This window comes from Microcaecilia unicolor, chromosome 1, assembly GCF_901765095.1.
Source record: "Microcaecilia unicolor chromosome 1, aMicUni1.1, whole genome shotgun sequence".
NCBI classification, from domain to species: domain Eukaryota; kingdom Metazoa; phylum Chordata; class Amphibia; order Gymnophiona; family Siphonopidae; genus Microcaecilia; species Microcaecilia unicolor.
Genome location: NC_044031.1, coordinates 430,051,778 through 430,068,576, shown reverse-complemented (window position 1 = coordinate 430,068,576; position 16,799 = coordinate 430,051,778). Strand labels below are relative to the sequence as shown.

Sequence of the window (16,799 nt, the reverse complement as noted above, 5' to 3'; positions counted from 1 at the left end):
TAGTCCTCTGTACACTATTGTGTCTGTGAGTTCCATAGACTACGTCTACCAGACGGTAAAAACTGTCATAGCACTGACATCCAGTGGCCTCCAGATAGGCCCGCACGGTGTTGAGACTCTCCAGCGCTCTTGCAAAAGTGACAGGAGGTTGTTGAATTTCATCAGCATGTGCCTCACTGCTCATTTCATCATCAGCCGTTGCCTGCGTATAGGCGCATATCTCGACATCAATGCTGTCGTCAGCTGTTTGTAGTTCGTAATCAACAGCTACGTAGTGATGAAACTCCTCTTCAGTAACACCGGCTGGGATGTCAATAGTCTGTTCATCTGATGCATTTGCAACAGCTGCATCTGTTTCGTCCCTCTCCACATCCCTAACAAAGCTTGCCCGCTTGTAGCAGTTCACAATGGTTGCCTGTGTAACATGATTCCAGGCTTCTTTCTGCATATGTAGGGAATCCAACAGTGATAGATTACGAGCCAGTTCAACAGCACATTTATCCTTCCCAGTCTGGTCATCCATAACGCTCATCAGACGACGTAGCACAAGAGCCTGATAATGTTGTTTGAAATTGGCTATTATGCCCCCTGATCCATAGGTTGGATCAGAGAGGTAGTGTTTGGTGGCAGGAAGACCACCTTGATGTTAGACAGCCTGACATCATCACTGTGTGCAGCATAATTATCACAAAGCAACAAAATCTGACGCTTTTGTGCCCACATTCTAGTGTCTAACTTCTTTAGCCACTGCTTCCAAATTTCCCCAGTCATCCATGAATTCGCGTTAGCCTCGTATGACACAGGAAGTCGCTTAACATTCTTGAAGCAACAGGGCTGTTTGCTCTTTCCAATGACGAGTGGTTCCAACTTCTCACTCCCATCCATATTGCAGCAAAGGAGGATCGTCAGTCGGGCCTTCAACGTTTTACTTCCTGTAGTTTCAGCTTGTTTGAATGCAACTGTTCCATCAGGAATCACTCGCCAGTAGAGACCATTTTCGTCAGCATTGAAAATGTAACGAGGTGCAAATTTGTTAAAGATAGTAGGAAGAACTGAAACAACCCAATTTTCAGCACCAAAGTCATCAGCATCTTGTTTTTCACCATGCTGTTTCTTGAATTTTATGTTGTTCCTCTCCTTCCATCTTTCCAACTATCCAAGAGTGGTTTTAAATTCAGTTAGTCCAAGACTTTCAGCTAGATGATTAGCTTTCTCCATAAGCAGTGGACCACTGACAGGAAACTGTCTGCTCCTGACATGAGAAAACCACCGAAGAAGAGCATCTTCTACATCCTCAGCTTTTCCCGCCCGTTTACGTTTCTTGTGTGGATTTGTATTGTTTTGCCAGTCTTCCAGAAGCTGGTCTTTCTGCTTCAAGATATGTGAAATTTGACTGGGATTGACACCATATTGTTTAGCAATAGATGCTTGACTTTGTTTGTTTTCTATTTTGTTAAGAACTTCTATTCGTTCAGCCAGTGTTAGTCTTACAGTTGCGCAACGATGACTCCAGTGTACACTCTAACAACATTCTTCCACTTCTTCTGCCTGTGGCAGTTAACCAATGAGATTTCAAATTTACCGCCCCTTTGTCATGCGCCAATTGGCTTCCATATTCCACGCGTGCGCTTACGCAGAGTCTTTCCTGCAGAGGAGCAGTCTTAAACCATGAATATAAGCGAATCTTGACTTATCAGTGGTGCGCTAAACCGGTTTGTCCCCACAGAAATTGATGGCGCCAAAAACGGGACTGAAGTACGGCATGCAGTTAAACAGAGCATTCGCTTATCCGACGTGCACTTAAATGGAGTGCACTGTACCTATATCTACATCATCTGTGAAAAAAAAAACTTATGTAAGAAACTATGGGACTCATTTTTTGAAACAGAAAAACATCCAAAAATACAGCATAAAGCAGCAGATGGAACTTTTTTTTTTTTTTTTTTTGCAAAAACGTCCAAATCACTACTTTTACACGTTTTTCTATACAGTTCATCTGCAGTGCATCCGAATCATAAGGGGGCGTGTTGGAGGATTTGCGGGTTCTTAACATTTGGACATTTTTCTGACATAATGGAACAAAGCAAAATTGTCCAAGGCTAAAACCTAGACGTTTTAGGCTAGACCTGTTTTAATAACAACTATGGGCCCCTTTTACCAAGCTGTAGTAAAAGGGGCCCTGTGGTGGCATCAGTGCGTGAATTTTCTACATGCTGAGGCCCCTTTTACCACAGCAGGTAAAAGGCAGAAAAAAGGAAATGGTTGTGCAGTAAGTACACACTTGTCATGCAGCCATTTCCTGGGGGAGCCCTTACTGCTGCCTATTTAGGAGGTGGTAAGGACTACCACGCTAATTTGGCAGAAACCGGGCTGTGTGTGGCGCTAAAAATAAAAAGAATTTCCTGTTGTGTCAGAAATGGCATATGGTAGGGGTGGCACTACTACCAGCTCCTGCAGTAAGCCAGCAGTAGGTAGTGTCAAATTGGCACGTGCCAACGCTGCAGTACCTCTACCGCAGCATTGTAAAACGGCTCCTGAGTCACAAAAAGGTACCCCAAATGACCACTGGAGGGGTTAAACCAAGACATCCCCTTACTCCCCCAGTGGTCACTGACTCATACCCCCAAAATATGTGAAAAAAAAAAACAGTACATACCAGGCTCTATGACAGCTTCAGATGTTATGGTCAGACCTATTACACCAGCAAGCAGCAACTTGGTCAGTGCAGTGCACTATAGAGAAAGAAACTCTGGCCCATTACCCACTCTTACACTTGCAGTGGAAAGTTTGAGCTCTCCAAAACCCACCAAAAACTTATTGTACCCACGTATAGGTGACACTTACAGGCATAAGGGCTATTGTAGTGGTGTACCATAGGTTTTTGATGGGTTTTGGAGGGCTCACCATAGTACTGTGAGATATACATACCTGGGACCTTTTATGTGAAATCTACTATAGTGTCTCCTAGGCTGCCCCACTGCTTTCCTGGGATATCTGTGTGGCCAGTCTACTAAGAATGCTGGCTCCTTCCACATCCCAAAGGATTGATTTTGTACATTTTTCTCTTGGATTTTTTTTTTTTTTTTTTAATGGTCCAAAAAGATAGATGCACCGAGCACAACAATATCTGGCAACTGGCCATTTTCAGAAAAAAAATAAACCGTTTCACCTTCAAAAATGGCTAACACCATAAACATCCTGTAACCAACAAAGGCCTTCAATAATCAGTCAAAAAAACTTCATATCTACTTCGTTCAACATCCATATAGTCTTACATACCTGGTAAATAGCTTAATTATCTATCTCAATAATCAAAACAAATGTCCTTTCAAAAGGCCTGTTCAAAACTGTTCCTAGTTGTAAACCAAGATAAGCTTGTGGCATGAAACTTATTTTAACTTCTTTGCTTCTATTACAATATTATGAGATATTCAGCAGGGTAAATCTGCCTGAATTCTCACTACTGTTTCCTAAAAGTCCATCTATAGTCAATGTTCTCACTGCTGGCTGTAGTAGTAAAGACAGAGTTGGCTGCAAGTTATTCCAGCACTGTTCCTGAGGCCCATTCTAACAATGGCCTTTTGTTGAATTCTGTACATCCTGCACCTGCTAGAAATGGCTCCCGCCAGTCTAAGGAAAGTTTCAGTATAGAAAATCTCTGGAACTGACAGTTTAGAAGGTGCTGGAAGTTGATAGAAGCCTGGGAGGGCCTTGCCCTATTCAGAGACGTTTCTAGTGGTAGTGGAGCACTCCTGTGTATTTAAGCCCATACCCTGCTATTCCTCTCTTAGGTTCAACTCCCTCCTCAGACCTTGCAGCTAAAGGGAGGTCCCTTCTCATATGCCTGAAGCAGCAGCCTAACTAAAAGAATCAGCCACCTCATACCTTCACAGGCTGGCTATTAAAAGCACTTGCTAGAAGAGCAAGGATTCAAGAAGGCTCAGGGACAAGAAACAGAATTAAAACAGTTGCTGCCTTGTTTTAGTAGACAGGAATGGAGAACTTGTCCACCCCTACTAAATCCTAAAAGAAAGGAACATGAGGTCAATTTGTGTTTCTGCTACAACAACCAGGGTACCTCTCTCCATCTACACAGGGCTTGAATGATACAACAATCTACCATCTATTACTTCATTGTCTACAGGAGCCATCTGCCAACAACTAGAGGTTGTGCAAACTGTAAATGAATAATTACTGAGCTCTGATATATGTTTAACATCTGTCAATATGAACTGGAGATAACCTAAACTGTGTGCTTGAAAGACCCTCATGAACCTGGTGCGTAGGTTTAACCATCTAAGGGAATAAAAGAAACCATTAATTGTATTTTCATCTATGTCTGGCAAGAGGAGGGAAGAACTGTAAATAGCTGCTGCTTATCAGTGAAGAAAAAGCATAGTGTGCCTAAAGCATTTAAAGGACAGTAAAGCTTGGTTCAGACAGAAACACGGTGTGTAGACTAAATTATGCAGTAAAAGTCTGGTGCAGCTTGTTGCGCCCTCCCTGGATCCAAAACCAACACATCTGATGTGTACCCCTTCCACCCAGCTTCCCAGGCAGCTGCCTAGGTGCGTAGACAACTGAGTTACACAGTGTTTCAGGAACTTAGCACTTTTATAAAGCTCCATGGCACTATTTTCTTCTTTGTGAGGAACAACTGCCACTCTCTACTACTTGAGACATGCTATGAACTGTCCATGTGGCCTTATAATCTCAACATGCCTCATAAGATCCTGGTAATCCTTTGTAGCAGAATAATGACCCTTGCCATGTCAATTAGGGCTCCTATCAACTCTTATTAATATGAAGGGCTCAGATGTGACATTGAGAGATATTTCTAGTTGGGTTTTCCCTATTAAAAATCTGATATAGCTGTACTACCAGCGGTTCTCAACCCAGGCCTCTGGCCACACCAAGCCAGTTTGATTTTCAAGATATCCATAATGCAGCAGTGGCTAAGAAAGCAAATAAAATGTTAGGAATTATTATTTATTTGGATTTTGCTCACACCTTTTTCAGTAGTAGCTCAAGGTGAGTTACATTCAGATACACTGGATATTTCTCTGTCGCAGGAGGGCTCACAATCTAATTTTGTACCTGAGGCAATGGAGGGTTAAGTGACTTGCCCAAGATCACAAGGAGCAGCAGTGGGATTTGAACCAGCCACTTCTGGATGTCAAGACTGATGCTCTAACCACTAGGCTACTCCTCCACTAACGGAGAACAAAACTGATAATATTGGCTTTGTAGTGCTCCATGGTGCAACCACACCTCAAATACTGTATGCAATGTTGGTCATCGCATCTCAAAAAAGATATAGCAGAATTAGTAAAGTTACAGAGAAGAGAGGGGGTTGGGATGACATCCCTATGAAGAGAGGCTAGGGACTCAGCAGCTGAGCAGAGCGATAAGGAGAGATGGTGGGGACAGAAGCGGCGAGGTGGCGCTGTCTGGTGGCAGCTGGCGCTGTAGAAGGACCTGGAGCGGCCGGGTGGTGGATGGTGAAGCATCCAGCATGGTACTGACACTGATCAGGGCCCTGGAAGAGGGAGAGATCGGCGGTGGCATCGGGCCTGGAGAACTCCAGGGTGCTGCTCCCTCTGCTTGCAGAGAGAATATATCCTGGGCTAGCAACGCGGGATGCTTCTTTGGCTGATTTCTGCATGGACTGAGAGCAGTGCTAAGAGGGTTTTTTTTCCCCCCTCTCTCTGCCGCTTGGTTGTGCTTCACTGATCTTCTGATTGCGAAGTATCACTGGCCACCTGGAGCTGCAAAGAGGGAGTAGAGTTCCTTATAGCTGCCCGTGGTTCCAGGAAAGATGCTGAGAAGAATTGTGGATGAGGATTGAAGATGGCGGAGAAAAGTGGGATCCACCTGGGCATCGGAAATACAGGAGGTCCACCAAGCCGTGGAACAGGCCATGGGAACACAGTTGCAACAAATTATTGATAAATTGGATGGCATGGAACACCAATTTGCTACTTTCAACAAAGATCTTCAGGAGGTCCAACAGAGAATCAGAGAGGTGGAAACTTCGACTCAAGAAAATTAATTGGAAATCAAAAGCCTTCAAGATAAGGTTGCTTCCTTGGAAGAAAAGGTTGATGACTTGGAAAATCGCTCTTGCAGCAACAATCTGAGACTGGTTGGCTTGACGGAATTGGTACACGATGCAGAATTATGCAGTTTTCTGGAAGCCTGGTTCCCTAGATTCTTGCAAAATCAAAGTACAGCTGGCCCTTTGCACATAGAACGTGTGCATCGACTGGGTCCTAAAAGATCACCTATGGAATGTCCCAGGATAGTCATTTTAAGACTGCTTCATTATCATCATAAGATGGAGATATTGTCTGCTCTCGACAGTGATAAAACCCTGGATTATGAAGGCCATAAGATCTTGTGTTTTCCAGACTACTCTACCAAAGTCTCTCTTCAGCGTAAACAGTTTTCTCTGCTTTGTGGACGTTTACACAAGTTACAAGTCCGTTTTAGTTTGTTCTATCCAGCTAAGCTGTGGATCCATTACAATGGCACTATCCAGTATTTTGATAGCTGAGGCAGCCCAAGCTTTTGTGAATCAGCTGGAATGGGCTAGGCCGAGCACATCCAAATGATTCTTCAGACTTTCAGTATTACGTCTGGGACATCTCTGGTTCTGGTTGTGAGGATAGGGGGAGCATACTATTATTATTTATTGCATTTGTACCCCACATTATCCCACCTTTTTGCAGGCTCAATGTGGCTAATTCTGTGTTACTTCTGTGTTTGTATTTTTTTGTGTAAGTTTACAGACTCAGCCTCTGCTGTTCACGCTGTTATACTCGGCTGGGAGACTGGGAGCGCACAGACTTTTTCATTTTCAATTTAGAAGATGGGGTCTGCAGTTGGGGGTATGGAAGTCACACACCTTAGGGTACCCTTTAGGAGGGGTGGGACTGAGGAGGGGAAGGGTGGGAGGAAGGGTAGGGAGGGGTGAGGTCTTTCTTGTGAGGGATGGAAAGTTGGACATAGGCAAGGAACCCTGCACTGTTAAATGGGAGTATTTGCAACAGAAGATAGTATGGTTGGGGTGGTGGGTGTACTGGTTGAGATGCCCTTATCGCTCCATTAGAGTGGTTATCAACTTTTTGTATCATTTGTATAATGTAATCACATAATGCCATTCAAAATAGTGACCTGGAATGTGGGGGGTATTTCTTCCCCAATTAAATGTCAGAAAATACTTCAAGTGCTAAACCAACACAAGGTGTCCACTGCCCTGCCTGTGTATCGGTCCATGGTGCGACTGCACCTCGAATATTGTGTTCAATTCTGGTCACCGCATCTCAAAAAAGATAAAGTGGAATTAGAAAAGGTACAGAGAAGGGTGACAAAAATGATAAAGGGGATGGGACGACCAGTGGCATAGCAAGGGCGGGGCGGTGGGGGCAGTCTGCCCCGGGTGTTAACGGGTGGGAGGGGGTGCTCTGCTGAGTCCCTACCAGCTCCATCCACCCGGCAGCTGTGTGGTGCGGCGCCTCACGTCTTCGCTGCTGTAAGAGAAGAAAATCACTTTGTCAGCCCTTCCCTTACTCTCTGTCCCGCCCTCGAGGAAATAGGACATTACATCAGACGGCGGCACACAGTGAGGGAAGGGCCGACGAGGCGATTGTCTTCTTTTACAGCATCGTAGAGTCGCGCAAGGCGCCAGGTTATGTGGATGGAGCTGGTAGACAGGTGGGGACTGGGTCGGGGGGGGCGCCATGTTATGCCACCGTGTTACGCTGGGGGGGTGTACCATGTTGCCCTGCAGCTGGGGGGGGGGGCGGTGCGCGCAGCAGCGAACCGCCCCGGGTGGCAGTGAACCACAGAACGCCACTGGGGACGACTTCCCTATGAGGAAAGGCTGAAGCGTCTTCGGCTCTTCAGCTATCTCTTTTCCAGGCTGAAGAGTCCTCTAACCTCGTAAGCCTTTCTTCATATAAGAGGAGTTCTAACCCCTTAATCATTATGGCCATCCTTTGAAATGTTTCTAAATTCTGCTCTTATCTTTTTTTTTTTATTTAAGATACAGCGACCAGAGCTGCATACTTTATCAAGGTGTGGTCACACTATGGCGTGATAAAGGCATTATAATATTTTGTCTTATTTTCTATCCCTTTCCTAATAATTTCTAGCATTCTAATTGCATTTTTTAGCAGCCACCACCACTGGGCAGATTTCAGTGTTCTGTCCACGACAGCACCTAGAGTTTTTTCTTGGGTGCCAATTCCTAGGGTGGAATGTAGCATAATCCAAATAACTTATGATTTGGATTTTTCTTCCCAATGTGCATCACTTTGCTCTTGTCCACATTAAATCTCACCTGCTAGTTGGATGTCCAGTCTTCCAACTTCCTAAGGCTACATGGGTGACCATAGCATACAGGAACATCCACAATTCCCCTGCTGGGACCCCTGCCAACAAATCTCACTAAGCTGAAGCCCATAGGCTGCAGCTTGAAGTAGCAGAGGGAGAACTTCTTCTGTGCTCAACAGGGGTAAGAACCCAATGAACGACACTGGCCAAAGGACTCAGCCTCAGGAGATGAAGGCTGTGGACTGCCTCCTGGGGAGTCAGGCCTGAATAAAGGTCCTGCTGCACCAGACCGACCTACAATATCTGGCAGCGGTAAAGAAATACTGGAAAATTCTAGGCTGCACCAATTCTCATACTGGTGATACCACTAGAATACAGCATCTCTACCTCCATCTGCTGATAGGGCAGTCGACGACTTAGTCTGGATTGGTCTAGCAGGATAAGGATTTTTTTTTACACTAAGATGAACATGTTTCTCATCCCTTTTGCGAAAGTTTAGTGTGTGCGTGTGTCAATTGCTAGCTCATATCTAATAATTATTTATTTTAAAAAATTATAGTCTGCCTATAACCTAGGCAGATTGCAATCTACATACAATTTAACAGCTGGCAACAGGCAAAATACCTGAACCTGGTTATACAATAGCTTGTTTCTGTGTGTTAACTACGCATTAGTGCTGAGCGCTATTCTATAAAGGGCACTTTGGGTTGAGCATCCTTTATAAAATAGAGCCTAGCAGGGATTCCTACATCAAGCTTTCGGCGTGAGAACTTACTCCAGTGGAAACCTGGCATAAATCCTGGCACACAAGTTGGGTGCAGATCCTCAAAACTCTTAACACTGCATGCATCTTTTGAGAACACCCCTGACATTCCCATGACCAAACTCCCTTTTGGGATTTGGGTACTCAGACTTATAGAATAGTGCGCAGCCAGATGTGCATGCAACCACTAACTGGTACCAATTATCAACACCCACGTGTTAATTGGCTCATTAGTTAATTAGGTTGCATGTGCATCTCACGATTGCACCCAAATTTAGGCACCCTTTATAGAATCCATGTGTTAGTGTTAAATGCACTTTAGTAATAAAAATCCTGAATGTCTTAAGTGCAAAAACTTGCTTTATTTGAAGCTACTCACCCCTCTGCAGATGATCCAGCCCGCTCTGAATACAGCACACACCAGATATTTGTTAGACCATAAATAACAGTTAAGAATGAACGGTGCAAGACAGTATCAGCTGATGCAATGGGATATTTCATGGCCTCACAGCTTCAGGGTGAATACATTTTCTTAAGTTTACAGCTCTTGCAGTATGCATAAAATGGAAATTTGTTTTCACCTCATTTATTTAGATTTTAAAAGGTTTTCCAATTTCAAAACAAAAGCTAAATACAAATTTGAAACAGGTAAGCACTAGTTTTACCCAAAAGGAGCAGGCTTATACAGATTTACTTCAATAAAGGTACTTAACCTTTAAGAAAACTTTGTCAAAACTATACAGTAGTCTTCTTTATGTTCATTGCACAGTCTTTAAACAAAATAAAAAAAAAATATTTCCTATCAAAACCAACCTTGACACTCCACCCTATTTTTACAGTTCGCAACTGCTCAACTTTGTCTACTCCAAAACCCTCCATGGGTTTTCCATAGGAAATTTTACTTTATTGCAGAAACCAGTATATTCTGCACAATTCACCAGCAAAATTACAGGTTTCAACTGCTTTTACAAAATGATATTCTCTATCATATATGGTTTCTGCAGCTACTATATAACCATCCTAGATTACAGCTGCTTTAGCTACTTCAGACTCCAGATCTGCCTCATTGCTTGTACCTATCCACTAAATGGAATACCTTTTAAAACAGTTATACAGCAACTGGGGAAAAGGAATCCAGAACTGAAAGTGTTAAACATGGGCCAGAAAAAAAGAAACCTATGAATAGGAAAGATGCTCATTCCTCTTAAAAATTTTTCTCCCATGTCTATTTCACTTTCCATTTCAACAACCACTTCTGTGCTCTTCGATACTATTGTGGTTACAGGAAAGCTAATTATACCTGTTACATTCACTTCTCACCTGTCAAATACTGTTCGTCTATGTTTTAGATGTAAAAAGAGCCATAACCAGCACAAATAGGAAGACCACTACAAACGAATATTACCTTGTGCTTTCAAATACATTTGATTCAGTGTATAACAGTCCTTTTCAAAGCTTTAGTAAGATGCTGATGCAATGCAATCAGCAAAGCATCCTCTCACAAGGTCCATACAAAAAAAAAAAAAAAAAATCAAAACCCCTCAAATAAAATAAATTAAAAGTTCCAATACAAATGATTAAAACAAAAACAAACAAACAAAAAAAAGACTATCCAGGATAAGCAAGTTTCACAATGTACAAGTGTTCTGAGTCCATTTGCTTCCAAAATTCAGAGAGTTAAGGGTGAGAAAATGAGATTTTTCGGTAAAAAATTGATCTTCCCTATTTGGCTGGCTGGAATACTATTCGGGCATGTAAGGGCGGAGGTGTTCCTCAACAGTACCAACCGCCCAGTGGGTGAGCTGTTCTTGTGGCAGGTACAGGCAGATGCTGCATAACTTGAAGATTGTAGCTTTACTTTTTGGAGTCTGAAAGACAAAATTCCTAACTTTAAAAACAGAGGTCATGTCATTAAAACAAATCTCAGAGAACTATAAAGTATCTTGATTGTATGAAAATGAACATTATACACCCTCCACCATACTCTAGTGCAGTGTTTCCCAAGTCCGGTCCTGGAGTACCTCTTGTCAGTCAGGTTTTCAGGATATCCACAATGATAATCAGTGCATTTTCTAGCAAAAGGTTATGTTCATGTACCATGGGTCATTAAGTTTGTTTTATACACTGATATAACTTTCGTTAACTATGTCATTATTTATTTGCATTTATTTTATGTACATGCTCTTGTGTTTTTATGATGGTTTTTATATATATGTTTTCTGTATTGTCTAGGGACTCCTGAGGGCCTCTGCAGCCGAAACATGATTTGTGTCGAGTCCACTTTACTGTGAATAAAGCTTCTCATGTGAACAGGTTTAGTCCATTGCACGCTTTTATTCTGCATCACCCTTCGTGTCACCCCCACTGTGTGTGTTGTCCCGGGCTCTCAATAATACACTTCCATACAATTTGAGAAAGAGCTTTTGGCTGCCTATTACCCTAACTTTATTTTACAAGCCTTCAAAGCTCAGTTACCACAACACTTAAATAGCATTGTATTAAGACCACTACAAGATGTCTGGAAAAGCTTCACATATTACAGATCACTTGCCTATTCGAGGGAATGCCCAGTTATTACATGAATTGCAAAAATATTCAAAAGGTGGGAAGAACATGGACTTGTACTGTTAGAACATTTATTAAATGCTATCTAGCACCAACTACTGGCAAATTCAGATGACCGCTTTGCCTTTTGTCAATTTAAGCAATACATTCTAACCCTGGATGCTTCTGGTTTACGTGGCCAGCTGGGGACAAACTCAAGGATTTTTTTAAATTCAAACCCTGGATATCTCTGGTTTACGTGGTCAGCTGGGGAACAAACTCAGGGATTTCTTTCATTTGTTTCCCCAGAGTTTCCATTTCTGGTATACATACGGCACTGTACTTGGCAGGAGTTAGAAACAAACTGGAAGGAAGCCACTTCCGGCTGGCTGGGAATAGTATTAAGTATTCCCTAAGTTGACTATTAATGCAGATCTCCAAGAATGTCAATTTAGGGTGCTCCATTGAGCTTATTTTACACAGCAGCAAATGTATAAGACCAGACAATTAATCTCTCCCATATATATAAAATGCAACATAGCTGAAATAGTTTTCATCATGCATTCTGGGAGTGCCTGGTGATTGTTTTGGAGACACCCTTGCTAGATATTACTACTACTAATCATTTCTATAACGCTACTAGACGTGCGCAGCACTGTACACATTATATACAGGTACTTTCTCTGTCCCTAGGAGGCTCACAATCTAAGTTTTTGTATCTGGGGCAATGGAGGATTAAGTAACTTGCCCAAGGTCACAAGGAGCTGAAGGGAATCAAACTCAGGTTGCCAGGATCAAAGCCCACTGCACTATCCATTAGGCTACTCCTCCTGGCTCCAGAAATCTGAGTTCCCTGATAGGTCAAAGGACCTAACAGAAACCGGAGGGGGTCCCTATTAGATATAATGGATAGGTTGGGGGTCAGAGGGAGGAGTGTGAAACTGCAGATTCAGAAAGCGACCCAGGGAGAGGGGGAAGAAATATATCTTGGGTGTATGGCCAAAAATCAGAACAGCCTTTATACTGGGAGGGGGGGGGGGGGGGAACAGAACAAACGTCATAGTTCATACTATTATGTTATCGGAAGCACATTTGACTCCCAAGCATTTTCTTTCAGTTTGGATTTTTACAGTCAAACATTATCCCCATGCTCTAGAACAGTGGTTCCCAAACCTGGTCCTGGAGGCTCCCCAGCCAGTCAGATTTTCAGGAGATTTGCATGCACTGCCTCCACTGTGTACAAATCTCTCTCATGAATATTCATTGTGTATATCCTGAAAACCTGACTGGCTGGAATGCCTCCAGGATAAGGTTTGGGAACCACTACTCTAGAAGTTTAACACTGAATACATTGGGATCATGCAGGAGTGGCACAGTGACCACCATTAGTAGCATATGTGCAGGTAGGGATGGGGGGTGGGGGAGATTTCTTACAGCATCCTTTTGCAGGGCAAGAAGTTATAAGAACTGAGTCTTCTTGCATATTATTTATTTATTGCATTTGTATCTCACATTTTCCCACCGTATGGCAGGCTTACATATTGCTAAAAAGGTGGTTACAAAATTTAGATTTGTAGAAGACTAGTACGTAATAAAGTACAATAAACGCTTAGGTTGATAAATTAGCATATTGTGTGAGAGGTTAATATTATTATTTTCCATTTCTGAATTTTTCGTGATGTATGGTGGTGTGGGATTAGGCAGATCCTGGGGGGAAAGACTTCTTGAAAAGATGTATGACTGACTACTTCCTTTGAATACCTAAGAATGGGAGATGAGAGGTAAGGTTTTTGGGGGTAAATGAGATGTTGATATGTTGCTCTGGTGGTCCTTTTTTTTATGTTATTATTTGCTCTTGATGTATATTGTGGAAAAGTCTTTGAATATAAAGAAAGAAACAAAAAAAATCTCCCCCCCCCCCTCCCCAAACTTTAGATATGGAAGTTTTAACGTAAAACCTTATATCTGCCAACCAAGGCTTCTTAAATATAGACCAACAGTTACATGATACCAAAGCTGTATATAGTCAACAAATGTCTGGAAAAGAACTCCGAAGCCCAATGCCAAACTTTTAAGCATATTCTCAGGCTACAAAATTTCAATTACTGATCTTAAAAAAAAAAAAAAGTCTAAATTTTGGTTTCTTAAATAACCTTATATAATTTTAAATCTTACAAAACAATCTTATAGAAGCATTCAAAAGATTCAAACATTTTTCTTATCAACAGAGGCCTGCTTTTCCACTATCAGGCTTATCAGTGGTATAATTTTATAAACCTGAAAAGAGTGCCCAAGGTAAAATTATGTATCATACCTGATAATTTTCTTTCCATTAATCATAGCTGATCAATCCATAGACTGGTGGGTTGTGTCCATCTACCAGCAGGTGGAGATAGAGAGCAAACTTTTGCCTCCCTATATGTGGTCATGTGCTGCCGGAAACTCCTCAGTATGTCGATATCAAAGCTCCATCCGCAGGACTCAGCACTTAGAGAATTACACCCACAAAGGGACACTCTGCCCAGCTCACCACCGCCGAAACGGGGGAGGGGAATTAACCCAGCTCATCCCCACACAAGTGGGGGAGGGGAATCCGTCCAGCTCATCCCCGCGGAGCGGGGGAGGGACACCACCCCGCCGATGCGGGGGGATCTGGCTTATCCTGCAACCGCAACCGCGGGAGGAGCTGACTGACCCTAACACCGCTGAAGCGGGAGGGGTACCAAACTGCCCTACAGCCGCACGAAGCGGGAGGGAGCGCCGGCAGAATTTAAGTCTCAATCCAGCCCCGTAAAACGGAGGGGAGAGGAATGCAGCAGCTCACTGTAACACAAACTCGTCTCAACTCTTGAAGAATCCAATTGAAAAAACTTGAACACGAAGTCCTCCTGAAGTAACTGAAGACTAAACTTGAACCTAAAATGCAACCAGAATATAAACAGTACAGATATCTGGGAGGGGCTATGGATTGATCAGCTATGATTAATGGAAAGAAAATTATCAGGTATGATACATAATTTTACCTTCCATATCATCATGCTGGTGGGATGTACCGAAGCAGTACTCACCCAGGGCGGGACATTGAAATCCCTGACCTCAACACTGAAGCTCCAAACCGGGCCTCCGCCCGAGCAGCCACAGTCAAGCGGTAATGCTTGGAGAATGTATGGGCCGATGCCCAAGTTGCTGCCTTGCATATCTCTTCCAAGGAGACGGACCCGGCCTCTGCCATCGAGGCCGCCTGATCTCTAGTGGAGTGAGCCTTCAGCTGGATAGGCGGCACCTTCCCCGCGGCCACATAAGCCGCCGCAATGGCTTCCTTGACCCATCTTGCCACTGTAGGCTTAGCAGCCTGCAGACCCTTACGAGGACCTGCAAACAGGACAAACAGATGATCCGACTTCCGGAAATCATTGGTCACTTCCAAGTATCTGATGATGACTCGTCTCACATCCAGATATTTGAGAGCAGAGTATTCCTCTGGGTAGTCCTCCCTACGAAAGGAAGGGAGACAGAGCTGCTGATTCACATGGAAGCGAGAAACAATCTTGGGCAGGAAGGAAGGCACTGTGCGAATAGTCACTCCTGCCTCAGTGAACTGCAGAAAAGGCTCTCGACATGAGAGTGCCTGGAGCTCGGAAACTCTTCTGGCTGAAGTGATAGCCACCAAAAAGACTGCTTTCAACGTCAGGTCTTTCAGCGATGCCCTCGACAAGGGTTCAAAAGGCGGCTTCTGCAAGGCTCTTAGCACCAGGTTGAGATTCCACGCAGGCACGACTGAGTGCAGAGGAGGGCGCAGGTGATTAACTCCCTTGAGGAAACGCACCACATCTGGCTGCGAAGCCAGGGAAGCACCCTTCAGGCGGCTCCTGAAGCAAGCCAGAGCCGCTACCTGGACTTTAAGGGAACTGAGCGACAGGCCTTTCTCCAGACCTTCTTGCAGGAACGCCAACACTGAAGAAATTGGAGCAGTGAAGGGAGAAAGTGAGCCTGCTTCACACCACGCTGCAAAGGTACGCCAAACCCTGGCGTAAGCAGTAGAAGTAGAGCGCTTCTTCGCTCTCAGCATAGTGGCGATGACCTTGTCTGAGAAGCCCTTCTTCCTCAGACGCTGCCGCTCAATAGACAGGCCGTAAGACCAAAGGGGGAGGGATCCTCCATCACCACGGGACCCTGATGCAACAGGCCCTGCTCCACTGGCAGTCGTAGAGGGTGGTCCACTGAGAGCCTGATCAAGTCCGCATACCAGGGACGTCTGGGCCAGTCTGGACCCACCAGGATTATCCGGCCCGGTTGCTTTGCCACCCGGTCTAGCACCCTGCCCAACATGGGCCAGGGCGGGAACACATAGAGAAGCTCTTGTGTCGGCCACTGTTGGAGAAGAGCATCTACTCCCAGAGATCGAGAGTCCCGTCCTCTGCTGAAAAAGCGCGGCACTTGGCAATTGGCCAATGACGCCATCAGATCTAGGCTCGGCTGGCCCCAGCGCTTCGTGATGTCCAAGAACGCCTGAGCCGATAACTGCCACTCTCCGGGATCCAAGGTATGGCGACTGAGAAAGTCCGCCTTGACATTCATGACTCCGGCAATGTGGGCAGCTGACAGCTGTTCCAGGTTCGCTTCCGCCCACTGGCATAGATTCATGGCTTCCTTGGCTAGAGGGGCGCTCTTGGTACCTCCCTGGCGGTTGACATAGGCCACAGCCGTGGCATTGTCCGACAGGACCCGTACTGGCTTCAACGCCAGTACCGGGAGGAACTCCAAAAGCGCCAACCGAATGGCTCTGAGTTCCAGGAGGTTGATAGACCACTTTGCCTCTGCAGGAGACCAAAGCCCCTGCGCTGTCCTTCCCAAACAGTGGGCTCCCCAGCCCGACAAAGAGGTATCCGTCGTGACGACAATCCACTCCGGGGTTACAAGAGGCATCCCTGCAAACAACTTGTCTGTCTTCAGCCACCAGCTCAGCGCCTTGCGCACTGCTGGGTCCAAGGGAAGGCGCACAGCATAATCCTCCGACACCGGAGTCCAGCGCTGCAGCAGAGAGTGTTGAAGTGGTCTCATATGAGCCCTGGCCCAGGGCACTACATCCATCGTGGCCGTCATAGAGCCCAACAACTGCACATAGTCCCAAGCCCGAAGGGGAGAGGCTACTAGG

The 16,799-nt window shown here is 44.6% G+C and overlaps 1 protein-coding gene across 1 annotated transcript in view; it reads right to left on the bottom strand.

Moving 5' to 3' along the window:
- Positions 1–9,442: 9,442 nt before the first annotated feature.
- The window catches only part of C1H6orf62 (chromosome 1 C6orf62 homolog), a 48,070-nt gene continuing 40,713 nt past the window's right edge, over positions 9,443–16,799 (bottom strand). Inside the window, exon 5 of the mRNA XM_030212207.1 lies at positions 9,443–10,968. Within this exon, the coding sequence (XP_030068067.1) occupies positions 10,843–10,968 (126 nt within the window). The 3' untranslated portion in view covers positions 9,443–10,842. The remainder of the gene's footprint in view (positions 10,969–16,799) is intronic.